The 23,353-nt window shown below is 48.9% G+C and overlaps 1 protein-coding gene across 1 annotated transcript in view; it reads left to right on the top strand.

Moving 5' to 3' along the window:
* Positions 1 to 23,353, top strand: part of PSD2 (pleckstrin and Sec7 domain containing 2) — a gene marked incomplete at both ends in the record, with an annotated part of 41,839 nt that overhangs the window by 16,020 nt on the left and 2,466 nt on the right. Inside the window, 7 exons of the mRNA XM_079542407.1 lie at positions 2,326 to 2,384; positions 8,816 to 8,905; positions 10,021 to 10,064; positions 13,559 to 13,749; positions 14,883 to 14,953; positions 21,719 to 21,876; positions 22,863 to 23,007. Of these exons, the coding sequence (XP_079398533.1) occupies positions 2,326 to 2,384; positions 8,816 to 8,905; positions 10,021 to 10,064; positions 13,559 to 13,749; positions 14,883 to 14,953; positions 21,719 to 21,876; positions 22,863 to 23,007 (758 nt within the window). The remainder of the gene's footprint in view (positions 1 to 2,325; positions 2,385 to 8,815; positions 8,906 to 10,020; positions 10,065 to 13,558; positions 13,750 to 14,882; positions 14,954 to 21,718; positions 21,877 to 22,862; positions 23,008 to 23,353) is intronic.

Genomic DNA, 23,353 nt, shown 5'->3' with positions numbered 1-23,353 from the left:
TCTGAACTGACGTGGTCATCGTGAAGGCCTTGCAGCCCTCTAAGATGATTTGGGACACTGCTGCGTGCTAATTCTGTAACTCTTCCTCTGATGGAGAACAACTACTGCAACACCAAAAGCGCTTCGCCCTGCTTGACAGGACACTGAAAACAGAGGTGGAAGAGGCCACTGACCACTGAGGGGGGTGGTAGGCTTTTCTCCCAGACGCTTGTATATTGAACAGACTATTAGTGCCTTCTTACTCTGATACAGCCCAGATCCAGAAGAGTTATACATCTGTGCTGAGACACTGTTCTAGTAAAAAGATGTCGATGTGATTGAGCCCAGCAGCAGGTTTTGGGACACCAGCTCCACCTTGGGGCCATGGAGTGCATGATCTACCTGCCCCAGTAAGTCAATGAAGCCAAGCGAAGATGTCAACCCAAAATCTTCCACAGAGGCTCCAGAATATGCTCTCAGTAGGCACTTTGTTCCAAGAATGAAACTGCTTCTGTAGATTTGAGGAAGTGCCTTTATTAAGAGGTGATTCCCTCTTGAAGGGGACGTCTGTGATGGCACAGCCCTGGGATTGTCAGACCTGGAACAGAGGTGTGAGATGTTCCCACAAGGAACCCTTCGTTCCTCACACACCACAATTCTTCCCAGAAAGGGAACAAGCTCATGTGCTCAGCTGCCTTCACAGAATCACAGAATCACAGAACTGTAGGGGTTGGAAGGGACCTCCTGAGATCATCGAGTCCAACCCCCCTGCCAAAGCAGGTTCCCTACAGCAGGTCGCACAGGTAGGCATCCAGGCAGGTCTTGAACATCTCCAGAGAAGGAGACTCCACCACCTCCCTGGGCAGCCTGTTCCAGTGCTCCGTCACCCTCACTGTAAAGAAGTTCTTGCGCATGTTTGTGCGGAACTTCCTATGCTCCAGTTTCTGGCCATTTCCCCTTGTCCTGTCTCCACTCACCACTGAAAAGAGTCCAGCCTCGCCATTCTGCCCCCCACACCTTAGATATTTATAGACCTGGATCAGGTCCCCTCTCAGTCTCCTTTTCTCAAGGCTGAACAGACCCAGTTCACTCAGCCTTTCCTCATAGGGGAGATGCTCCAGGCCCTTCACCATCTTTGTGGCCCTCCGCTGGACTCTTTCCAAGAGATCCCTGTCTTTTTTGTACTGGGGAGCCCAGAACTGGACGCAGTACTCCAGATGAGGTCTTACCAGGGCAGAGTAGAGGGGGAGGATCACCTCCTTTGACCTGCTGGCCACGCTCTTTTTAATGCACCCCAGTAAGCCATTGGCCTTTTTGGCCACAAGGGCACACTGCTGGCTCATGGCCAACCTGTCGTCCATCAGGACACCCAGGTCCCTTTCCGCAGAGCTCCCCTCCAGCAGCTCATCCCCCAACCTGTACTGGTGCATGGAATTATTCCTCCCCAGATGCAAGACTCTACACTTGCTTTTGTTAAACCTCATCCGGTTTTTTTCTGCCCAGCTCTCCAGCCTATCCAGGTCTTGCTGAATGGCAACACAGCCTTCAGGTGTGTCAGCCAATCCTCCCAACTTCGTATCATCGGCAAACTTGCTTTACTTTACTTTACTTTACTTTACTTTACTTCCTTCATCCTGGGCTCCTGCATGTTTGGTTGCCTTTAGCTGGCAGTGTTTGGAGCTTGGCCTTGAGCATAAGGTGCCCAGGGAGGAGCACACCAACCCCCTTGTGTGGTCCATGCATGTTGTGAGGTGGTGTGGAAGCAGACAGGTTTCTTGACCTGGAGCAGCTGAAGGGCTCAGCATGGTTTTGAAATAACAAGTCACCAGGCTGCCTGGTACAGAAGAGGGTGCTGCACTGTCTCAAGTGGAAGGAAAAAAAAAAAGAGACCCAAAAATGCGGCACTCATTTGCAGTAATCATTTTTGCAGAGCTCAGAAGTGGTGGCTAAAGACTTCAGGGGAAACCAGTGTGATGACTGTGGTCAGTGGAGGGAAACTAGCTTAAAGCAGCAGGGTCTCTGCTCCATTCTGCAATGCTGTTGGCTTGAAATGGGGATGGAGTAAGAGGAGATGGATTCAGCAAAAGGTCAGATATTAAGAGAGCCACTGACAAAACTGATTTCAAACCTGTTTGCTGGTGATGATTTAAGGAATAAGTAAAGTCTGAGGGGAAAACAGATTTTTTTTAAACTACCATATGCAGTTGAAAGAAATAAGTGTTCTTTAAAGTCCAAAGACATAGCAACTAGCTCTGTTTTCAGAATGAATGGGCTGCTGAGATAGAGCAAACAGAAACTAAGTGAGAAGAGGATCAAAAATAGCTGTCTGACTATTGTGTGTTTCAGATGGGGTTCATACACTCACCTGTGCCCTGATGCTGCTAAACACAGACCTCCATGGCCATGTAAGTAGCACCTGGAGATGTATCCTTCCTTCTTTCCTTCTGAGTGTAGTGGTCTTTTCCGTTGTGCAGTGTGTACTGCTGGAAAACCGAGATAGATTGGACGCAAGTACTTTGACCAGCTCCATAGGGACTGTGGGTGCCAGGCGTAGCCCTAGGACAGCCCTTCTCTTAGTATTACTGCACGCTCAAGCCAGAGGCACATCTGACATCAGTTATCCTCCATAGGCACAGGCAGTGCAGCTCTCTTCCCAGAACCTACTGCATGCATCAGCTCTGCCCCAGAAGCTCTCGTGGGGAGGTCATTCAGCACTGGTCTCTGCAGTGGAGCAAACAGCAGCTCCGAGTGTGCTGCTTTTTCTTCTGATGCAGAAACACGAGGCTTCCCTCATCTGCAAAACTGCTGCAAGAGAGTCATTAGTTTCGTACAGGACCAGATCTGATCTTTCATTCCCAGAACGTGAAGCAATTCCCAGATGTTCCCCAAGACACTGCAGACAGCAACTGGAGAGCATCACATCAGACAAAGAGCAGGGCGAGCAGAGCTTACTGCCCACAGGTGCGACTGGAAAACCGCAGAGGCTGTGAGATATCTTCTCACAGCTGTGCATAGATTGGATTTGTTCCTAAAAGGTCAGCTGGGTTGTTGCTAATGTGTAACAAAGAGAGCAGAATGGGAGGAAGAGTCACTGCAGAGGGAGAGGTGGGCCTGGGCATAGGTCTCACTAGTTGTGCTGGATGGCCGTGACGTGCAGCAGGGAGTGCAGAGGCTGTGCCCTGCTTGCTGCGGAAGGCCGCAGGGGCTGCTGCCCTTCCTGCTGTCCAGCCTTCTGGTGCACACAGAGTGTTGCAGCAGGTTGTGCCCAGGGCTAGAGGAGCTGCTTGAGTCTCAGCTCACTGAAGCTCCTTCTTTCACCTCTGAGAACTTAGGCATGGAGCCACGGAGTGGAGAAGGCTTGTTACTGCAGACTGCACATGTGAAACCTATGCTAGTCCCTTTTTCTGCCCCACAGCCCCATTGATTTCCAAGCTGTATTACCACAGTCCTCTTCTGCTTCCAACTGGTAACAATTCATCGTGCATCTTCAGAGACTTGCCCTGATTTTCTCTTCATTATGCTTTTAATAAGGTGGCAGTAGGACATAACGTTGATTTATTTGCAGACTGGTTTATAATCACCTTTAAAGGGAGCCTCAGACTGTACAGGTGAGGGCACCACATGGATGCTCCTCATCTGTGGTGGCATAGATGCAAAGGCATTACCAGTGCCTAATGGTGATGATACCACTGGTGCACTTGTGAAGCATTCGTTTTTCATTGATAATAGGTTTGGTAAGAAGAAATGATCACACGCTAATTAAGCAAGGAAAAATACAGCTTTCTTTTGACCAGATATAGAAATGCCTGAGCTTTTCTTTGAAAAAATCTTCTCTTTATTTTTTCTGTGTAACATTAATTTCTTCTCCTCCTCTTTTTTTTTTTTTTTTTTTCCCCCTCTTCCTTCTGCTCCTGGAACCTCTCTTTCTGCTCTTTAACCCTTTACCAGGTGGTAAGTGCAGTCGTTCTAGTGTTTTGCTTTAAAGCACTAGCATTTGACTTGTTTTTTTTCTGTGTATAAAAAAAAAAAAAAAAGGCATTTTGTTTGTCCGGATTCCTAAGTCATTGTGCAGTGTCCTTCACTCCTCGGCAACCCATTAGCAGGTGATCTGAGTCACAAGAAATTTTCCTTGTGCAAAGAAGCCTCCCCAAGCTGCAGGGTACCTGGGGCTGTGTGACTTGTCTTTCACCCGTTGTTTTGTTGAAGATGCTGCCATGGTATTGCACATCACTCATTTTTTTATTTCTCATTGTAATATTGTATGTCTGTTTCAGTGTTTTCCTCTGCCACAGAGTTGGAAATTCCTCGGATTAGGAGAAGGGGGGTGTTTTGGTAAAGGGTTGATTGTATACAGTAGTGTCTTCACAGTGGGCTCCTTCTCCATTCCAGCAGTGATATACACCGAGCCTGAGCCTCAAAGTAACGAGACTGGCTTTAAAACATGAGATTTGCACGTGGTCACACTGGAGTTCTGATTTAGTACTGCTAACAATACTGCTGGCACACTCAGATGCTGTTTCCAAACCGCCCAGGAAATGTACTTCTTTAAAATGAGATGCTCCATTTTTATAGAATTACATGATTCCTGCTGTTTAAAACCCAGCTGGATTGCAAACCTTACAATATAAATCAGGTTGTTGCAACTCAGTACCATGCTCTGGTGCCATTTGAGCTCCAGGAGATCTCACAACAAAGCACTCTTTTCCTCCATCTTTGTCCCTCATATGCAAAGCTTTGGGATGTCTCTTTTTCAATGCACTTCCTTCTCCCTGTTCAGAACAGCTGGCCACCCAAAGACAGTGACAAATTAACACCTATGCATCACCAGCATTCAGGTTATATTGTGTTGAAGAGTACCAAGTACTGTGCCAAAGCCTAGCTCCTAGAGTCACCTTGTGGTGTGACAAGCCTTCCATTCAAAAAGCAAACCAGCAGCTCTCATGGCCACTGAAAAAATCATGAAATGGGATCCTTCGCAGGTCCCAACCCCACAGCCATTGCTATTAGTCTTACAAACCCTGTGATATTCTCCTTTAAGCCAACCTTATGATTTGGTGCTACAGATTCTGTTGTGTCAGTAGAGCGTTGAGAGCTGAAGGGCTTTAAGTTACAAGCAGCTGCTGAAGCCACCTAGAGAGTGGTAGCACTCTGCCCAGAGCAGCTTTGTGTGGTCCAGCAGTCATCGGCACCCAGAGCCTGCAGGATCATTTTCTGCAGAAGGTCGATTTTGATTCTGCAACCTGAAACAGACTCTCTATCAAGTCCTTCAGCCCAGTGAGACCAACAGTCCTCACCTCATGCTGAAGCATAAGTTTAGCTTCTGTTTTTTGTGTTATTCCTCTTTTCCCTTCCCCTGCCCTTTACCTTCCCCTTCTTTTTTCACAGATGAGTATTTGGGAGAGGCCAAGAAAGCCCAAGTAAAAAGCAGGGCCTTCTCAGGGCAGGTGCTCATGCTGGGGAGCTCACAGGAGATGCACTCCACTCACCACTTCGTAGCTGTTTGATGCCCAGGGCCTCCAGCTCAAATGTTTTAACACCTTAAGAGGGAGGGCTGTAAGGAGCAGGCCAGAAAGCCACCCTCCATGGCCTCTGGCCCCCAGCAAGCTGTTCTTCCTCCCGGGGCTTTTCCCAGCGTGCACTCAGTGTTCCCTCACCCATATGTACCTGCCCAGCCTCCTGATGCCATGACTTTTCAAGAGCCAAATAACACTCAGCTACAGCCCAGTGTCTTTCAAAGGTTGGAAGAGGCAACCTGAACACTGCAGTTGTCTTGGATGAGTCAGCTGTGGCACAGAAGCAGCAAGATCCCAGTTGTGAACATAGGAATTGAACTGTGTTAATCAGCCCTGTGTACCCACTATCAGACCAACCTCATCTTTCCCAATTCATTCTTATACACTCTTAACCACTGTCATGTGTGTTGTCTCTGCATCCGTCCATTCCCATCCACCGCAGCCATCTATCTCTGCCCATCCACTCCCTTACCCATCCTACCCATTCATCTGACTTTCTATCACTCCTCATCTATTTTAGCCACTGTTCACTCACTCCTCCTCCATCTAAGCAAATCACAGTGCCAAGTGATCACCTCACAGTGATTTCTTACGCTTTGTTGCATGGCCTGGAGCAAGTTAAGATGGGATAAAATCTTTTCTGCCAGGAGGACATATCAAAAATAGTGGCTATGTGGCACCATGAAGCAGCTTTGCTGGCTTGTTTTTTAGCTCATATGTGACCAGTGTATCATAAAAAAAAGCAAAATGCCCCCATCTATTTGTCTGACCAGAAATTAAAAAATACATCTCCCTGCCCAAGGGACATAGAACATCAGAACACTGATGTCTGAAGTGTGCAGTTGCTTCCCTGGAAGATTATGTAAACACATGGTGGTCATGCTGATCTTGAATGGTCTGCTGATCTGGTCAGCAGAATCTTGAATGTCCTACTGCATAGGAAGGAAGGCAGCCCACTTTGCCCTCCTGGTATCCCCTTCTAGAATTGTTCCTGGGATTCCTCATACTTGCTGAATACAACTGTAATATGTGAAAGCTCAGGCAGTTCCTGGTGCTGCTGCTGTCCATTATGAGACACTTGGGATCATAGTACAGTTTCTTTGCAAGTATTGATCAACTGAAGCTGAAAAGTACAGGCCCTGGAGCACTTTTCTGTTTTCTCTGCTCTGCTGGATTTGACTTGGAAGCACTTGCAGGGCAATAGATTTGAGTAGCTGGCTACAGCCCGTGCCTCGGAGCAGCAAGCTGATGTGCTAAGATATTGCTGATGTGAGGTATTGCGTCTGAACTACCACAGCAACCTGTGCACAATCCTTCTGACAGCTGCCTGTATCCTACCCCTGGTTCTGCAGTGCTTTGACAGACTGGTCCAACAAGCTGATTCACAGCGTTAACATCCTTGTTGGAGCTTTTTCATCACCTCTTCTGGTTGTCAGAGGAAGGGTATGATTTCATCTTCCCTGGATGCTCAGCAATTAGCTGCTTTTTCACATCGCTGCTGCTATCTCAGTTTGGGCTCTGAGATCTTCTCATGCAGGAGAAAGAGCCAGGTTTGGTACTTCAAGGTCTCAGGCAACATTCCTTCCTCACTTCCAACCTTCCTCCATCCTGCAGGTTCGTTGCTGTGGGTTTTACGTGCTCACTCACACTGTTCACTAGCCAGCGAGTACACAAACTTCCCCTCCCCTGCTGAAGAAACGCAGCATGTCTGCAGTCTTCCCTGCATGTTCCTGTGTCTGGACCCCCCACAGAGCTCTGGATTGCAAGAGCAGCCAGCTATGGGGTCCCGTTCTAGGCAGTAGCCCCTGAGATGGCTGATCCTCATGCTGCACCACACTGTGCCGTCTGCAGTCCCCAGGCACTGCAGATTCATTACAGTACTTTATTCCTCTTTTCCCTGATCTCTGGGGTGCCAGTTCATCTGGAGCTGGCACCAACAGGAGGCATAATTATAGAGTTTCAGGCAGAGCTGCTTGAAGGCAGCACCAGCTCCCTGTACAGCCGAAGAGTACGCCTGCAGTCACAGGTGGCTGGTATGGTGTGTCTGCTGTAGGTTAACCCCAGGGCCTCGCTCTTTGCTGATGCCTTCTCCTGGGGACAAATCCCTCAGATCTGCTGGGCTTCTGGTGTTGGTTTCTTTCAAGAGGTTATTTTCTTGCACAGAGAAGACACTTTTCTCTGTATGGCACCTCCTATGTTGTCTGCTGCAGCTTTATTCTCTCCCAGCAAGGCCCTTCTTCTCACCGAATCTCTAAGAGGGGTCCTGGCTCAGCTGCTCTTATCCCTCCTCCCAGGTCCCTATCAGCACCTTGATGCAGGTCCCATTCAAGCACCAGGATGGTACCAGGATCCTTAGGACCACTGGTGGTACCTCATGTCACCTCACTAACTGCACTGTGCACTCCATGCTCTATCACCACAGAGTCTGTTCCTGGGGACTCACTCCAGGGTGTGGAAGCTGCAATGTGATGTGATGCTAGAAACACCTGTCCTTTCTTTGTAGTATCCGACTCCTTTTTCTGAACCCTACAGCACTCACTGGCTCCTCCACACCTCTGTCACAGTCCTCTGGAGAGCTCTGGTTGCAGGGGAAGGCAAAGAAAAGAGCCACTTGCCTCCAGCCCCTCAACCCTTGCAAGATGAGAAAGTGACTCACCTGGCTATTTGAGGAGTAAGGGAAAACAGGTGCTGCAGACTGATATCAGGGATGCCAGATGACCTCGCAGCTCCAGCACCAAATTGCCACTGTGGCATTAGTTGGTGATGAGTGACGATGATGTTTCAGTCATGAGATTGTCCCAGTATCTAAGCATCGCCCTCACACACCATAGCATGCAAGTTCACATGGTCACTAGATCTCTTTGTAACAGCAACCAAAAATACGTTTCCATCAAAGACGAGTCATTTCCCAGTGCTTCAGATGTTGATACTGCATGCTCACATATTTTCACACATTGTAGGCTTTGAGGCCCACCCAAGTTCCACTACTTTACAAGAGTCTGAGCACTTGTCTTGAGTTTTGAGGCACAGTTTCTGTACCAAGGCCTACCTGGAGGCCAGAAATTAGATAAGATCACATAGAGAGTTTGGAGCAAGAGCTGGAATTGTTTTCAGGTGTTTTATCTCCATCATTATAAAAAGAAGTTTGAAATGTTTGAATGTTGTTGGATATGAGGAAAGAAATCAAAGAGCCCAACAGAAAGTCAGAGCAGAATGCCCCCTTCTAGCTTTGAGCTACTATATATAAAATATTTCTTTAAAAAACAGTCTCACTGAAGTCAAAACTTTCCAGAAGTTTAATAAGCTGCTTCTTTGCCTTGCAGAACATTGGCAAAAAGATGTCGTGTCAACAGTTCATAACAAACCTGGATGGGCTCAACGATGGGAAGGACTTTGCAAAGGATTTGCTGAAGGTAATGTGACACACGTTAGACAGTGGGATGCTGATATTATTATTGTAGTGCCACCTAGTCCTCCTATGACAATCAGCATTTCCCATCATGCATTTACTTTATTAGAAGAACTGCAGCCTAAATGGACACCTTCTGCTAACTTGCAGGGAGCCATCAGAGCTCTGTTCCCTGTTGGTGTTTTATCGAGATTATCCAGGGATTTATCTGCTCTCAGAGTATCCCAGGGGTCCCTTTCCACCATGGTAGTTCTGTGACGCACCAGCCAACATATTGAACAAAACACTCCCCAGAAATATAGCCATCTGGCATAGATACTTTTCTCTGCCTTCCATTCCATGTAATTAAGTGTACTGCTCCAGTGCAACTAGCTGAGTACCAAGGGAGATTGCTCAGACACTGCAAAGTTTGTATTTTCTCTTTTTATGTGGTTTAACACCACCACAACTGTCTGCGCCTGCCACAGCCTGGTCTGGATTTTACAGTATGGAAGGAAGTTGAAAGGACCAGAGCCACATCAGAGCTGTCACAGTGAGCTTTAGATAAAACCTTTCCCACTATCCTCACCCTAACACCCTTCTGTGTATTGAGGCCGCTTCTGCATTCTGATTCCCTAGTTCTTTTCTTCTTTCCCAGTGCATCAGAGGAGTCACTGGAATTGTGCACAGGAAGAACTGGAAAAACTGAACCCCGAAGTTATTTGTCCCTCTCCTGCTTCTCAGGGCAGTGCACAAGCCCACACGGCCCTGAGCTGAGATATTGGAAGGTGTCTTCATGTACCCCAGTTTCTTTTACCAACTTTGTGTAGGCCAGAATTCTCTAGATGCAGTACCTATAATTAGGCAGAAGTATCACAGATGGGCACCTGAGCAAGGATGTCTCCTTACCTCTCTGCTGCTGACATGTCCAGTCCAATCCCTTGTGTGACTCATGGACAGAAAATGGTCTGTTAGGACAGCAGCTGTCCTGCTCACTAGTACATACTTCTCCAGGTCGGTTTCCAAGGAAAGGAACACAGATAACACAGAGGACACAGATAAGGGTGTAGAGGAGGTGATCTCCACAACCCAGGCATGTCTTCCATGAGAGACACAGCTAATAGCGTGTTCTTGTTGCAGACACTGTATAACTCCATCAAGAATGAGAAGCTGGAGTGGGCCATGTAAGTATATGTTAAGTATTTGAGAGTATTTTTCAGTGTAGCTGGTAGGTCTTAAATCCTGTTTTTAGCTCTAGAAGTTTCCAGAACGCTTCCTGCCAAGCCCTTAAGCACCAATGTCCCTCATGTAGGCAGGCTGGGTTCATTTCGACAGAAAAGCAGACATGGATGTTGGTGGCAGTCTGTGGGTGCAGGGTCCATAGGCACAGTGGAAACAATGGGAATGTCCCCTTTATTTACTGCTACATCCATAAAGTGCAGGCCCTGTCCAGGTTCTTCAGAGCATGATCTTTGCTCAAAGAGCTCAGGAAATAGGGTTATTTAGATCACTGAAACCTCACTTATTTTCTACACCCTTCCTTCTATAATTACAGAATTGGGCTTGGGCTTGAAGGGACCTCAAGAGGTCTGCAGTCCAGCATCTTCTCGGAGTGGGATCAATGCTGAATTCAGAACAGGATGCTCAGGACTTTGTCCAGATGGATCTTGAAAACCTGCAACAGTAGTGATCACACAGAATCCCCTGGGTCCATGAACCAATGCTTAATTATCCCAAGAGGGACTTTTCTTCTTATCCAGTTGAAATCTGTTGTCACTTGTCCTCCCGCCATGTACCATAGTGAAGAGCCCAGCTCTGTCTACTCAGTATCCCCCTCAGGTACTGGAAGGTTGTGATCAGGTCCTCCAAAGCCATCTCTTTTCTAGCAATTTCACTTCCCATAGTCAGTTCTCAAGAGCCAAGTACTTCAGCCTCTGGGCATCGTGCTAGTGCTAAGCTGTCCAGCTTGTTGATGCCTTCCCTGTATTTGGGGCCGAGTACTGGTTGCTGTGTCTTTATATGATGTCGAGGGCAGTGGTCACTTCTCTTAGTCTGCACCCTGTGCTACTGTTCACACAGCCCACAGTGCTCTTGGCTTCTGGTTCTGCCAGGCCGTACTGCTGGCTCATGTTTGTCCAGCTGTTTGCCAGGAACCCCTGGGCCTTTTCTGCAGAGCTGCTCCCCAGTCAGTTCCAGTCTGTCCTCCTGCAGGACCACTCCAGTGCAGTACTTAGCATCACTCTGTGCTGCATTTAGCAAGGCTCCCATCCCTCTGACTGGTGCCCCTGCTCTCCAAGTATCAACTGCACAACCCGCTTTTATGTCATACTTGATGAGACGCACTCTGTCTCCTCCACCAAATCATTAATAAAGATAGTAAATGAAATAAATCTGTTCCCCTTCGGCCATACACAGAGAACAGACTCACCTCCCGTTGCCCTGAAAGGTGACAGGTCTGGGAGCAGCTCTCACGGCGGCTTTCAGGGCAGCGTCCCGCTGCGCTTCTTCCCCTTCTGCGCTGCCGCCGTGTGCCTGCAGCACGGCCGGATCCCGGCACAGAGGTGCGGCGTGCTCCCAGCGCCCGGCCGCCCGAGGAGAGCCCGGGCAGACCTGGGGCCACGGGGCAGCACAGGACCGCCTTGTTCCATAGCACCGTGGCACCGAACGGGACCTTCTGTGCCGTTTTATCCACTGCCCGACGTTCACCTGGAGAAGTGCCTGGAGGCGGCTCGCTTCTCCCTCCCTCTGAATGCCTGGGCAGAACTTAGTCCCACAGGACCCCTGGGCGGGGTGTCCCCGCGGGGCCGGCTCGGGTAGCGCTGTGACAACAATCTTAGGGCGAATCTGCGAGCAAAGCCCCGGAGCCGGCTCCGCAGCGGCGACGCAGGCCCGCTCGGCGGGCGGCCGCGGTCAGCAGAGGGAGCCCCGTCGCTCCGCCCGGCCGCGCCGTGCGGGACTGCAGCGGGCGCTGCGGGCAGCGCTCAGCCAGCGGCCCGGCTTGCCGGAGGGACGCCAGGATGGTGCTGGACGGCAGCGCCCGGCCCGACGGTGCCTCGCTCCCTCTGCCGCCGCTTTGTGGCCGTCTGGGCGGTGAAGCATCCCTGCCTACGACGCCCAGCCATGTGCTGTAGGCGCTCGCGTCCCAGGTAGTGGGATATAGAATCGCACAACGGCTTGGGTTGAAAGGGACCCCGAGGGCCATCGAGTTCCAACCCCCCGCTGCAGGCAGGGCCACCAACCTGCAAGATTAATACCAGCCCAGGGCCCCATCCAACCTGGCCTTGACACCTCCACAGATGGACCACAGCCCTGTGTGCAGCTGTGCAATCCAAACCTTCCCTTCTTGAGCTTAAAACCATTCCCCCCTGTCCTATCGCTGTCCACCCAAGTAGAAAGTTGATTCCCCTCCTGTTTATAATCCCCTTTAAAATACTGGAAGGCTGCAATGAGTTCTCCTCACAGCCTTCTCTTCTCCAGGTGAATGAGCCCAGCTCCCTCTGCCTGACTTCATAGGAGAGGTGCTCAGCCCCCTGCTCATCTTTGTGGCTCCTCTGGACCCTCTCCAACAGCTCTCTGTCTTTCTTGTGCTGGGGGCTCCAGACCTGGACACAGTACTCCAGATGGGGCCTCACAAGAGGAGAGTAGATGGGGATGATCACCTCTTTGTCCCTGCTGCCACCCTTCTTCTGGTGGAGCCCAGGATATCGTTGGCCTTCCAAGCTTCAAGAGAGCACTGCTGGCTTATGTCCCGTTTTTCATCCACCAGGACCCCCAGGTCCTTCTTGCTCGCACATTTGAGGTTTGATCCCAACCCGATCTAACCTGATTTAATCTAGTCAGGACATTTAGATGCCACCGTGTGTGACACAAGGCAGAAACTCCCTGTTCGCTGTCCTCCTTAATGTCCGGGAACGCTGGGGAAATACCATTTCCCATACATGTTCTAGTTTCTGTGTGCTACTTTAAATTTTACTTCAAATAGGAAGAAGCAAGCTTGGAGGAGTCACTGAGTGTTTCCCTGAGCTGCCCAACCCTTGCTGTCCAGAATCCAGGAGTAGGAGATGTGCGAGGACAGGTTTTCATGGAAATCACCAGCATTTCTTGAAGTCTCCCGGCCACAAATGGAGATGGATGCATAGCCTATTCTAGAGTTTGTAGTTGTTTGACCAAGTGCCCCATCTCCCTAATATCTGTGGAGCTTTTGTGCCTCAGAGATGCAGAAAACATTCCTCCTTTGGTATCTAGGAGGCCCCAGCAACTGTCTCACAAGGAGAAGCTGATAAACCCCTGTCGTACCTGGTCTTCAGCAAAAGACCTCCCAAAGCTGTGAATGTGAGGCTGGGAGTAGGGGACTCTCCCTGTGAAAGGCACAGAGTGCTCAGCAGTGCAGTGTCTGCGGACTCCTGCTGTTCAGACAGGCTCTTAACCCTTTAGCATTTTCAGTAACCTAACAGTGGGAGCTCTGGGACAGTTACCTGCCACTCACACTCCTCCCAGTTCTATGTAGATCATCACCATTGGCACACTTGGTGTGTTACAGTCCCTGGGTCTCCTTTCCTTTTCTTTTTTGGCTAGTCTTATAATAAATTAACTCCCTGTAAGACCAAAGCAGATAGGGCACACTGTGACCCAATCCATGTGTCCTCCACTCAATGTCTTCTTTGAATTTGTTTCCAAGTGATGAGGACGAGTTGAGGAAATCGCTCTCGGAGCTGGTAGACGACAAATTTGGAGCCAGTGCAAAGAAAGTGACAAGGATTGTTGACAGCAGCAACCCCTTCCTGGACATCCCCCAAGCGCTGAATGCAGTCACCTACAAGCACGGTGTCCTCACGCGCAAAACCCATGCAGACATGGATGGGAAGAGAAGTATGTGTTAATGGGACAGGAGACGTGCCCCAGGCAGTCACAAAGCCTTGCCCTAGCCTTCTCCCTGGCTCTCCCACCGGAGCGGCATTTTCTCACTATCTCCCAGGGAACACAAAAGAGACCCCCAGATGCATAAGCACCAGTGCACAGGGCAAGGAGGGTGTTTTGAGGCATTCTCACTGCCAAGGACACTAGCAGTGCCTGTCCCACACAGATAGACCTGGTCTTCCATCCTGTTCATGGGCATAACCCCAAACCCTACACTCTGAGCAACAGGCAAGGCTAGTTCACAAGATCTGTCCCCCCAGGCTGACTCTGGGGACAATCTGGTCTTCAAAGTTTTGGTCCTGTCTATATGCTGCCATGTATGCAGGCTGCTGGGCAACAAGTTGCTTCATAGCTCTGCTGTCAGTATTCTGTATTACAGGAAAAGTAAATGGAATTATATTTGGGAACTGTTAATGAGCAGTGATTAATGAAATTAAATCTTGGATGACTACTTTTGCTGATATAGATGCCCCATTCATTGCAGCCAATTGAAACCTTGAGTAGAGAGGATTGCCACCAAAGGCCTCCCTTGCTTCCAGCACTTTCTTAGTAGCCCATGCCTGGAGGACCAGCTCTCTTGTGATGTAGTCAGGCCCATCTTCCACCCCTCTCCAGTTTTCAGCAAGCTTTTTTTCACCAAGTCCATCAAGACTGTGGGTGGTAAAGTTCCCTCCTCAGTGGAGAGAAGCTGTTTTAGCCAGGGTATGTCTGCCTAACTCATCTGAACCAGAGAAGTCGGGGAATGTCTCTGCTCCTCAAGCATATCGTCCAAAGAACAGGAACCTGGATTTGGAGGAGCAGAGACTTCCTGTACATGTCCACTGGTAGCTCTGTACCAGCTCATCTCTGGTTTTGAGCTGCTTGTGTTCTCACTGGGAGATTTCATCTCCCAAGCCACGTCTCTCAAACTGACATCTCCCTGCAGATAAACGATTCATAAACAGTAGCTTGGAGGTGTATGAGATGTGGGCATAAATGCACGCCTCTGGTGGTCAGGAAAGGGTTGGTTTTGCAAAAACATGTGAAAGTCAAGCAGTGCTGTCAGAAGCAGATGTGTATAATTAGATATTCTTCATTTTTTTTAGCTCCCAGAGGAAGAAGAGGTTGGAAGAAATTCTATGCTGTGCTTAAAGGGACCATCCTTTATTTACAAAAGGTAACTGTGGTGGACTATCCCATTTGCTGTTTCATGCTGTCTCCAAAGCAGTCATTCTTTAGGAAGCCCATACATGCGAGTAGAGGTGAATCTATGTCGTAATGCATGCATGGACATAAACAGAACTCCTCCAGAGACCGGTATATAGAACTGGAGAATGCCATCATCTTTGATGGTGGTGTTCACACTGATGGTGCCATTCACAGCCTTAAAAGTGAGTTGTATAGGAGGAAATACGAAAGAGGAAATATAGAGGCTGTACTTGTGCAGATGTATAAGCAAGACATGTAAGTAAGCAGAGGATGCTGAGGAGTAGAACATATATGGAATAGATGCAATAGGATGGAATTCAGGGAACTGAAGAGGCAGGCTGTCAGACCAATATTGTCCTGATTATTGTTCTGTTTGTTGGAATAGATCTGAGCATAATTATCTCTCGTGAGTCTGATATGAACATCTCCCTGCTTAAAGCTTTTTGTCTTTGGCTGCAAAGTGACACTTCCTGCACTCTGTTCCATAGAGTTTTCTCCAGCTCCCCAGTTCCATTGCCATCTTGAGTATAAAGACTGGGTCCTCATGGGAAGCAGAGTCACCATGGAAGACCATTCCTGCATTCTATGGCATTCATCTCTCTGTCTTTGAAGGATGCTAGGAGGATTCCCATGAGTAGTCTTTCCTGTGGGAATATATAAGGAGCCTGGATAAGGCCTCACCTGAATGTTAGTGAGAGCCAGCCAGGGATGCCAAATGTGTGTTCATCATGAAGCTGCATAACCCACTGAACTAGGTCTGAACTACTTCAGTTGCAAAAGCAGTGAAGTAACCCACTGAACTCACCTTGCTGAAACAGCACTCCCTGTGGGTAGATGTTCCTACGTATTGCAGTATTATCTCCAAAGCAATAAGAATAAACAAACACTGGATTATATAAGAGGCAGAAAGATCCTCAGGGCAGCACGGAATTATGACTCAGAGCTCCTAGCACACCCCAATGTTTCTCGTGTTTTGCCACATCCTATGGCACATGTCACAAAGCCAATGGAAATCTGGCAGCAGCTAATTGTAATTTGCTATGTGGTATTTGAACAGCCTTGTCACTCTCTCCTGCAGCTGAGGGAAGCTGCAGCGCACAAAACTTTTTCCAGCACTCTGAGCTTGGCCAACTTCAAGTCAGTGGCACTCTTCTTACGGCCCAGAATTAGTGCAGGTGTGTGTGTAGAGTCCAGTGAAGGGATCCTCATGCTGACCGTGGATTACACACAAGGATTTATCTAGAACAAAGCTGCAAGCACCTTTTGATTTTTTTGACAGTTTTTCTGAGAAAAAACAACAAACCTGCTGTTCTACCAGTATCACAGGAAGTAGTTGGATTTAAATGAATTTGGAGATCTTTTCAGTGTTTATAAATATCTAGGGGGTGGGAACCATGTGGATGGGGCCAGGCTCTTTTCAGTGCTGTCCAGCAAGGCACAAAGGGCAATAGGCACAAATTGAAGCCCAGGAAGTTCCGTCTAAACACGAGAAAGAACTTCTTTACTTTGGGAGACAGAGCAAAAGAACAAACTTCTCACAGAGGTGGTGGAGTCTCCTCTGGATATATTCCAAACCCACCTGGACATTTTCCTGTGTAACCTGCTGTAGGGAAGTGGTTCAGCAGGGGAGCTGGACTCAGTGAGCAGCACAGGTCCCTTCCCATACCTAGAATTCTGTGATTCAGTAATTTTTCACCCATCACTTTTAGGTCGTATCTCTTGGGATGAGTCTATTGAGGGAGCATACATTTTGAATGGAATACACTGTCAGGATACAATTTTCTTGCCAGTCTGGAACAAAATCTAGTTTGCTGAAGATTCTCTGACTGTTAGGACAACACTAGAAGAAGCCATGAGACAGAGTGTCATTGCTGCTGGTGGTGTGGGGGATTGGCTTTTGCTTTCTGTACATGGCCGGTGGTTGTCCAGACTGCTTCACTAACACAGCTTGTTTTGTTAGTGTTAGGAGTTTGCCATTTAAAAAGAGAGTGAGGATGAGATACACAGAGGTAAACGGCTGTTAGAAGGCTAATGTGTTTATCTTGGTGACCTTCAGGAGAAAATGGTTAAAAGACTGAGTGCTTTCTTTACCAGGAAGGGCTGAAGAAGCAAAACATGTCCCAAGGAAACCGCATAAGGAACAATAAAAAATTAATCTGAAGAAAATTTCAGCAAAGAATTTGAGCAAGGAGAGATTTCTTACTCGTGAGCTGCTGTTAGACTGCATATGGACCTCCTAAAAGGACTCCCCGGGCTGGGTTTGGCTGTAGACTGGGCTTTGCAGAGGGAGGACAAAAAGATGAGGCCACAAAGACTAAGTCCTTGCACTGCAACTTCAGAGCATTTTTAGAATCACAACAGAGTGCTGTAAACTTCAACACACACTGTTGATTCCTAGTACAATTTCTTGCCTATGGGTAGTTTGCAGAGTTGCACAATACAGGAAGGAAACTGGGTGCTTGACTCCTAAGCTCTCAGTGGAAGATGCCTGTAGATAAACATAAGATAGAACCTGGCTCAAGCACAACTCTCTCAGAAGAGATTTTCAAAACAGAGGAGAACTCACCTGCTTCCAGACACATGGGACTTGGTTCAGGCTCTTCCAACGTTTTGCTCATGCTGAACCAAAGATCTCATCTTCAATAGGAAGCTCTCAGAAGGCAATGCAGGTAAGTCTTGAGGAACAAGCTGGCTAGAAGGGAGGCACAGAGAGAGGAGAGTGGGAAGAAGGGAGAGTGAAAGAGAGGGCTTGGGGAGATAGACACATAGAAGGAGGGAACAGAAAGATGCAGAGAGAGTGGGCATAAGGTAGGCCAAGAAGTGGTGGATGAGTAGAAGGCAGTCTGTTAGAAGCAGTTCAGGCAGCAGCCACAAACTTGCTGATGTAAAGATGTGGCATGTCATTGACTCGCCAGTGTTAATTTCTGGGTTAGCGTGTTCTAGCACAGCCTGCTGAAGCAATTGCTTGATTCCCTAAAGGGATGCAGCAGAGACCTGAGGAAGAAATGCAGGCTTGTGAGTAGGGCACACCTCTCTTGCACTCTAATCCACAGTTAGCATTGATTCACTCTATGGCCTTTGGCAACTTACTTCAGCTCTGTGAAATGGGGATAATAGCCTTTAATCAGCACAGGTAGAGGAGTGTTGAGAGGAATGCAGAAGGTGCTTTTTGTGTGGAAGTATTGGAAAGGCTCTGGGTCCCAGTGCTTGCCACCATGGGGCAGTTCCCAGCGCTGCGCCGGGCTGCAGATACGTTCCATGCAGACAGACCTTGCTTGGAGTGCCGTGTTCCTGGCCAGACTGAACAGGGCTTAGCTTTCCTCATTGGATACAGTGCATGCCAGCTGAAGAAAATGAGGAAAACCTCTTGCGAGCTGTAGGGTAAAATCCCTGTAGCTCCATGCCCATATTCAATCACTGCCATTCAGATGGGAGGGCAGCAGAATCGACGGTGGGCTTTCACCCATCCAGGTGTCCTACAAACACACGTGCAAGAGAGAGATGCCCTTTCTTGAAGAAAACTAACAGCAAGCTTCTACGAGCTGTGTCTCACTGCTCATGAGAGGGGGCAGCAGTGGAGAGACTGAACAAAGGCCATCGTGGAACACTCCTATAGCAGAAAGTACGTCCAGGCAAGGGATAGTTTTGCATGTTCATGCAGAGCCTTTTATGCAGGAGGGACGGGTGAATGGGGACCTGTCTACATCATCAGCACTGAAGTTGAAAGCGAATGAAATGATTTTTGAGGGGCTGTGAAAACCCTCACACCCACACGTGGGCTCAGTCCCGGCAGAAGATGTCCCCAAAGCATTCTGAAGGTGGGATGACACAGCATCCCCCAGGCAGAGCAGATCGCACCTTGCCTGCTGCCCCATGACAAGTGCTTATATGAACAATGCAGGACACAGAAGGCATAAATTCAGCAGCACTGTGGTACCACACTGATCTCTCTGCCTGAAAATATGTGGAAAAATAGCACCATAATTGGAAAAGATGAGAGTAAAACTAGCGTATGACAGCAGGGAGAAAACATTGCCTGCAGTTCCTCCAAACATGGCAGGACATTGTTTATGTTTTAGTATATATCAATTTTCTTTGAAATTTAAGCCAGAATTCTTTCATTGGAAGCAACCATGTTACACTTAGGTTTTTGGACATTCCTTCAGCAGCATTTGCTTAAAAACAAGCTTCCATTTCCATCAAAACTCAGGAAGATACTGAGGTAAGATGCAGAGAAGACTCTGGAGGCTTCAAAGCAGAACTCACCCACTTTGCTGGAGGGCAGTGGGATTATTCTGGCAGGGAGGCTGCACAGCAGTGTAAGTGCTGGGCACTGTGAAGGCTCCTGCTGACCACGTGGCATCACACAACCTTGGAGCTGCTTGTGGAGAATGCAGACACGGATCTCCCTGCCTCAGTAGCAGTACATATCTTGCTGAACTCTGCAGCACAGGCATTGAAATGAGCTTCCTGGCATGGCTGGCCTGTGCAGAAGTGAGCCTGCAGCACCATGCACTCCTGCGCACCTCGCCACCAGCAGGGAGGCACAAGGCAAAGAACCTGCTTGATTCAACCTGATGCAGATCGCGTGGGCCCAGGTGGTAGAAAAGATCTGGCTTTTCATTACACATCTACTGATCCCCATCAGCCTGGTGTCGGTGGAGGCAGCAACTGGTTTAGGGTAAAGATCTGCGTTAGTCAGACCAGCCTGTAGCTCTGGCAGTTTCTTGTTGCATGCTGTTAAGCCCAGCTACTCATACCACGTTTTGAGAAATCTTATCCTGAAATAAGAGATCATGGCACTCCCAGTCTCTTTTTCTTCAGATCCCAGGAGTTTCAGATTTGAAAAAGCATCCAGACTTGAATGTGTCTCTGTAGCATGGCAGTATGATCTCCCTCGTGCACCTGTTTGCTGACAGGTGAACTAACGTATCACAGAATCACAGAATATCAGAGATTGGAAGGGACCTTGAAAGATCATCTAGTTCAGTCCCCCTGCTGGACCAGGAGCATCTAGATAGGTCACACAGGTCCTCCTAAGTCAAAGTATTTGTTTTTCTTCCCTTAATGTCTCACTGCCCAATCCTCACCGCCCACTGCTACTGAAACCCTCAGTGTGACTCCTGCAATCAGCTCTGCCAAACATAGACATAGAGCTGTGGCTTGCATTTCTGAGGAGCTCCAAAGCAAGTAACACTACAGTAGCACACTGCAGAAAGATTGTCTGTACCGCCCTTGGTGCAGCCCGTCTGAATGTCACACGGAACACAGGGAGCCTGCAGCACCCACTTCTTCCTGTGCTGGAGAGCTATGGCTTCTCTTTGTGGTTCGCCCTCAAAAAGGCAGTTACCTGAGGCAGGAACCTGTGCCAGATTTTTCTGGGCCCTTTGTGCCATAGCATTTCTGTGCACAAAGCCAAGCATCATGCACAGTACAGCAGCCACCCTTCTAGTAGGGATGATTGCTCCAGAAAAGAAGGGAGGGAAAGACTTCAGAAGCCTGTTTCCCATCAGGAGCAAGGCTCTGGGGAGGCACATCCATGGGCTAGGGTGTGCAGGACCCTTGTGTTCTAAAGAGCTGCAGAGGGGAAACTAATGTGACCCAGCACCAAAGAACATCCTTACTGGCTGGGCTTGGCAACATCACGCAGTGCTGTAAGTTTGCACTGTAGGTAGGCCCTTCCAGAGATACCCTGCCCTGGTCTGGGCTCTGACACGGTCATTTCACAGCAGATTAAGTAGCCATCCAAAAAGGCAGTTCTGCCCACAGTTCTATGTGGCAGCACAGCCATACAACCACATCATGAGGCTAGTCAAGGTCAGGGAGCACAAACCTGCAGTTCTCACCAACCAGAGCTGAGTGTTTGGGGGAGGTTAATTATGGTCAGGTTTTCTCACATCCACTTGTTCATCCTTCCACCCACCCACCCACCCACCCATCCATCCATCCATCCACCCATCCATCATCTTGCCTCACTAGTGGACCAGATGTTGAGCCAGTGAGGGGCAGAGTGAGAGGGATTCTTTTTTTACTTCTCTAAGTAGCTGCATCTCCATCCGGTGATGATCTCCATCCAGAGAGCACAGGGTTGGCTACACTCTTCTTTTTCCTAAAAAGTGCCATGCCCGGATTTTCAGTATTGTTTTCTGTATGTTCATAAATGTATACACATATAGTTACTTCTGTACTCCCTGGTTGTGTGAAATTATCCTCCGAAAGGGAAAGTACAGCAAGAATACAGGGAGCACCATTACAGTTTATGAGTGTCTGTGTAACTAATTACATGAAAGAGTGTGCCAAAGTGTCACACACACTCGAGGGAGGCCGAGTATGGACCAAGCATGCTCGATCTGCCAAGTGCCCATGAAGCCCTCTGTGGGCTTGAAGCTGCACTTCGGCATGTGCTGTGCACAGAAGGTGAAACTCTGCAGAAGCCAGCCTGTCTCATGTCTTCCCCCAAAGCCTCAGGCATGTGCCGTGTTAGAGAGAACTATCGATAATTATGTTTAAAACTTTCATCTCCTTCTTCACATCTTCCCAGTGAACTTAATGATGGAAGAAGTTGCCAGATGTTAATTATTATCATTATCAGCTCCTAGCATTTACTGTACAAAGCAGTGCTTTTCCTGGTCTCGGTACTCTGTGATTACAGCACACAGAGAAAGGCAGGTTCATTAAAGTAGCCCACAAATGTTAGCACAGTCATTATCCAATTAACGTTCCTTCTTCACAGGATGAATACAAACCTGACAAAGACCTCTCTGAAGTGGATCTGAAAAATGCCATCCGTGTGCACCACGCCTTAGCCACAAAAGCCTCTGACTACAGCAAGAAGTCCAATGTGCTCAAGCTGAAGACAGCCGACTGGAGAGTCTTCCTCTTCCAGGCTCCGTAAGTACAGCTGCAGCTGCCAGCACGGCCTCTCCCGCGCTGCGCCGTCAGCTCACACACGGGGGCAGGGCACAACGGAGGTGAAGGGCTGAGGCGGGACGTGACTTCCTCTCCCGTTTCATAATGTGCTTTAAATACCACCCAAAAGTGACACGCCAGTGCTAGCTGTGGGGTGCCCACGCAGAGCTGACCTTGCCAAACTGCAAGCAGCAGGGACTGCAGCTGCCGGCCAGCCCGAAACCACCGCTGGGCCTCCAGACGCTGCCCCACTGTCCGCAGTGTGGGTGCGTCCTCACTGCAGCTCTCCCGATTGATGTGTGCTGTCGGTCTGCAGAAAGGAGAAAATCCACAAGGTACGATGAACCAAGGAGCTGACAGTTCTCATCGGCCTCTGATGGGAAAAGTGCTAAAGATCATTAACGAACTCCTCAGCCAAGCCATTTCTTCTTCTTTCCTTAGTCTGTTACAGAGGAAAGCTGCTTTATTAACAAGTGTCAGGTGTGGTTGAGTTGTCTCCTGCTTGATGCTTCCGTTGCCGCCAGCTGCCATCAGGGAGCTTGGCTTGAAGCTGGGGTGGGGCATTAGCGTCAGGGTACGGCTACGGCATCTGGATTTCTGCAGGGAAAGCCCACCTGAAGCCTGCTGGGAGCAATGCTAAACTGGTCTGATGAGAAACCCTGGACTGGGTCCCATGAGCATCTAAGGGCTGCATGTTTCAGGGGACCTCTGCTGTGTGGCTCCAAAGAGTGAAATACCCACCAGCCACCAGCCCCTGCCCAGCTCCTATAACTGGAGCTGCCAAGGAGGGCAGGACTCTCAGGGACAGCCCTGCAGAACAGCCAGTTAGCCAGTGTGTTCCCCTTCACAAGGTGACAGCCCAGGAATGGATGCAAAGCAAGGGCAAAGGTGGCTCCAGGGCTGTCTGGAGCCAGTCCTGGTTAGGAGCACTTAGAGACTGCCTTCTCTTCTCATCTCCTTTGTAACAGAAGTAAGGAAGAAATGCTCTCCTGGATCCTGCGAATCAACCTTGTTGCTGCCATTTTCTCTGCCCCAGCCTTCCCAGCTGCAATCTGCTCCATGAAGAAGTTCTGCCGCCCACTTCTGCCTTCGTCCATGACCAAGCTGTGTCAGGTAAAGTGTGAGAGGAGCTGCAATGCAATGCCTGATGCTCAGGCATAAGCACACAGCTCAGGCTGAGCACATCTGCAGCTCCTCGAGCTCTGCCTGGTTGACGCGTGCAGGTGCTCAAAGCAGCACACACTGTCTACAGGGCAGGAGCAGGCAAGTAGAGTGGGTGATTTGGACAAACCATGGTGAATTTTGGTGTGTGGATGATGCTTCCTTTGCAGTGAACATAAATGATCGCTATGCACGCACACTCACCTGTACGGTTGTTGGTCTTGTTTATTGCTTGCTGTCCATCACCTCCCAGCAGCTTTCTGTTGAGCAGGGTTGAACCAACAAGTGCTGCTGAATC

The sequence above is a fragment of the Tetrao urogallus genome (assembly GCF_951394365.1).
Source record: "Tetrao urogallus genome assembly, chromosome: 14".
Classification (NCBI taxonomy): Eukaryota; Metazoa; Chordata; class Aves; order Galliformes; family Phasianidae; genus Tetrao; species Tetrao urogallus.
Note: the sequence above shows the minus strand (reverse complement) of the source record. Positions and strands in the feature narration are given on the sequence as shown.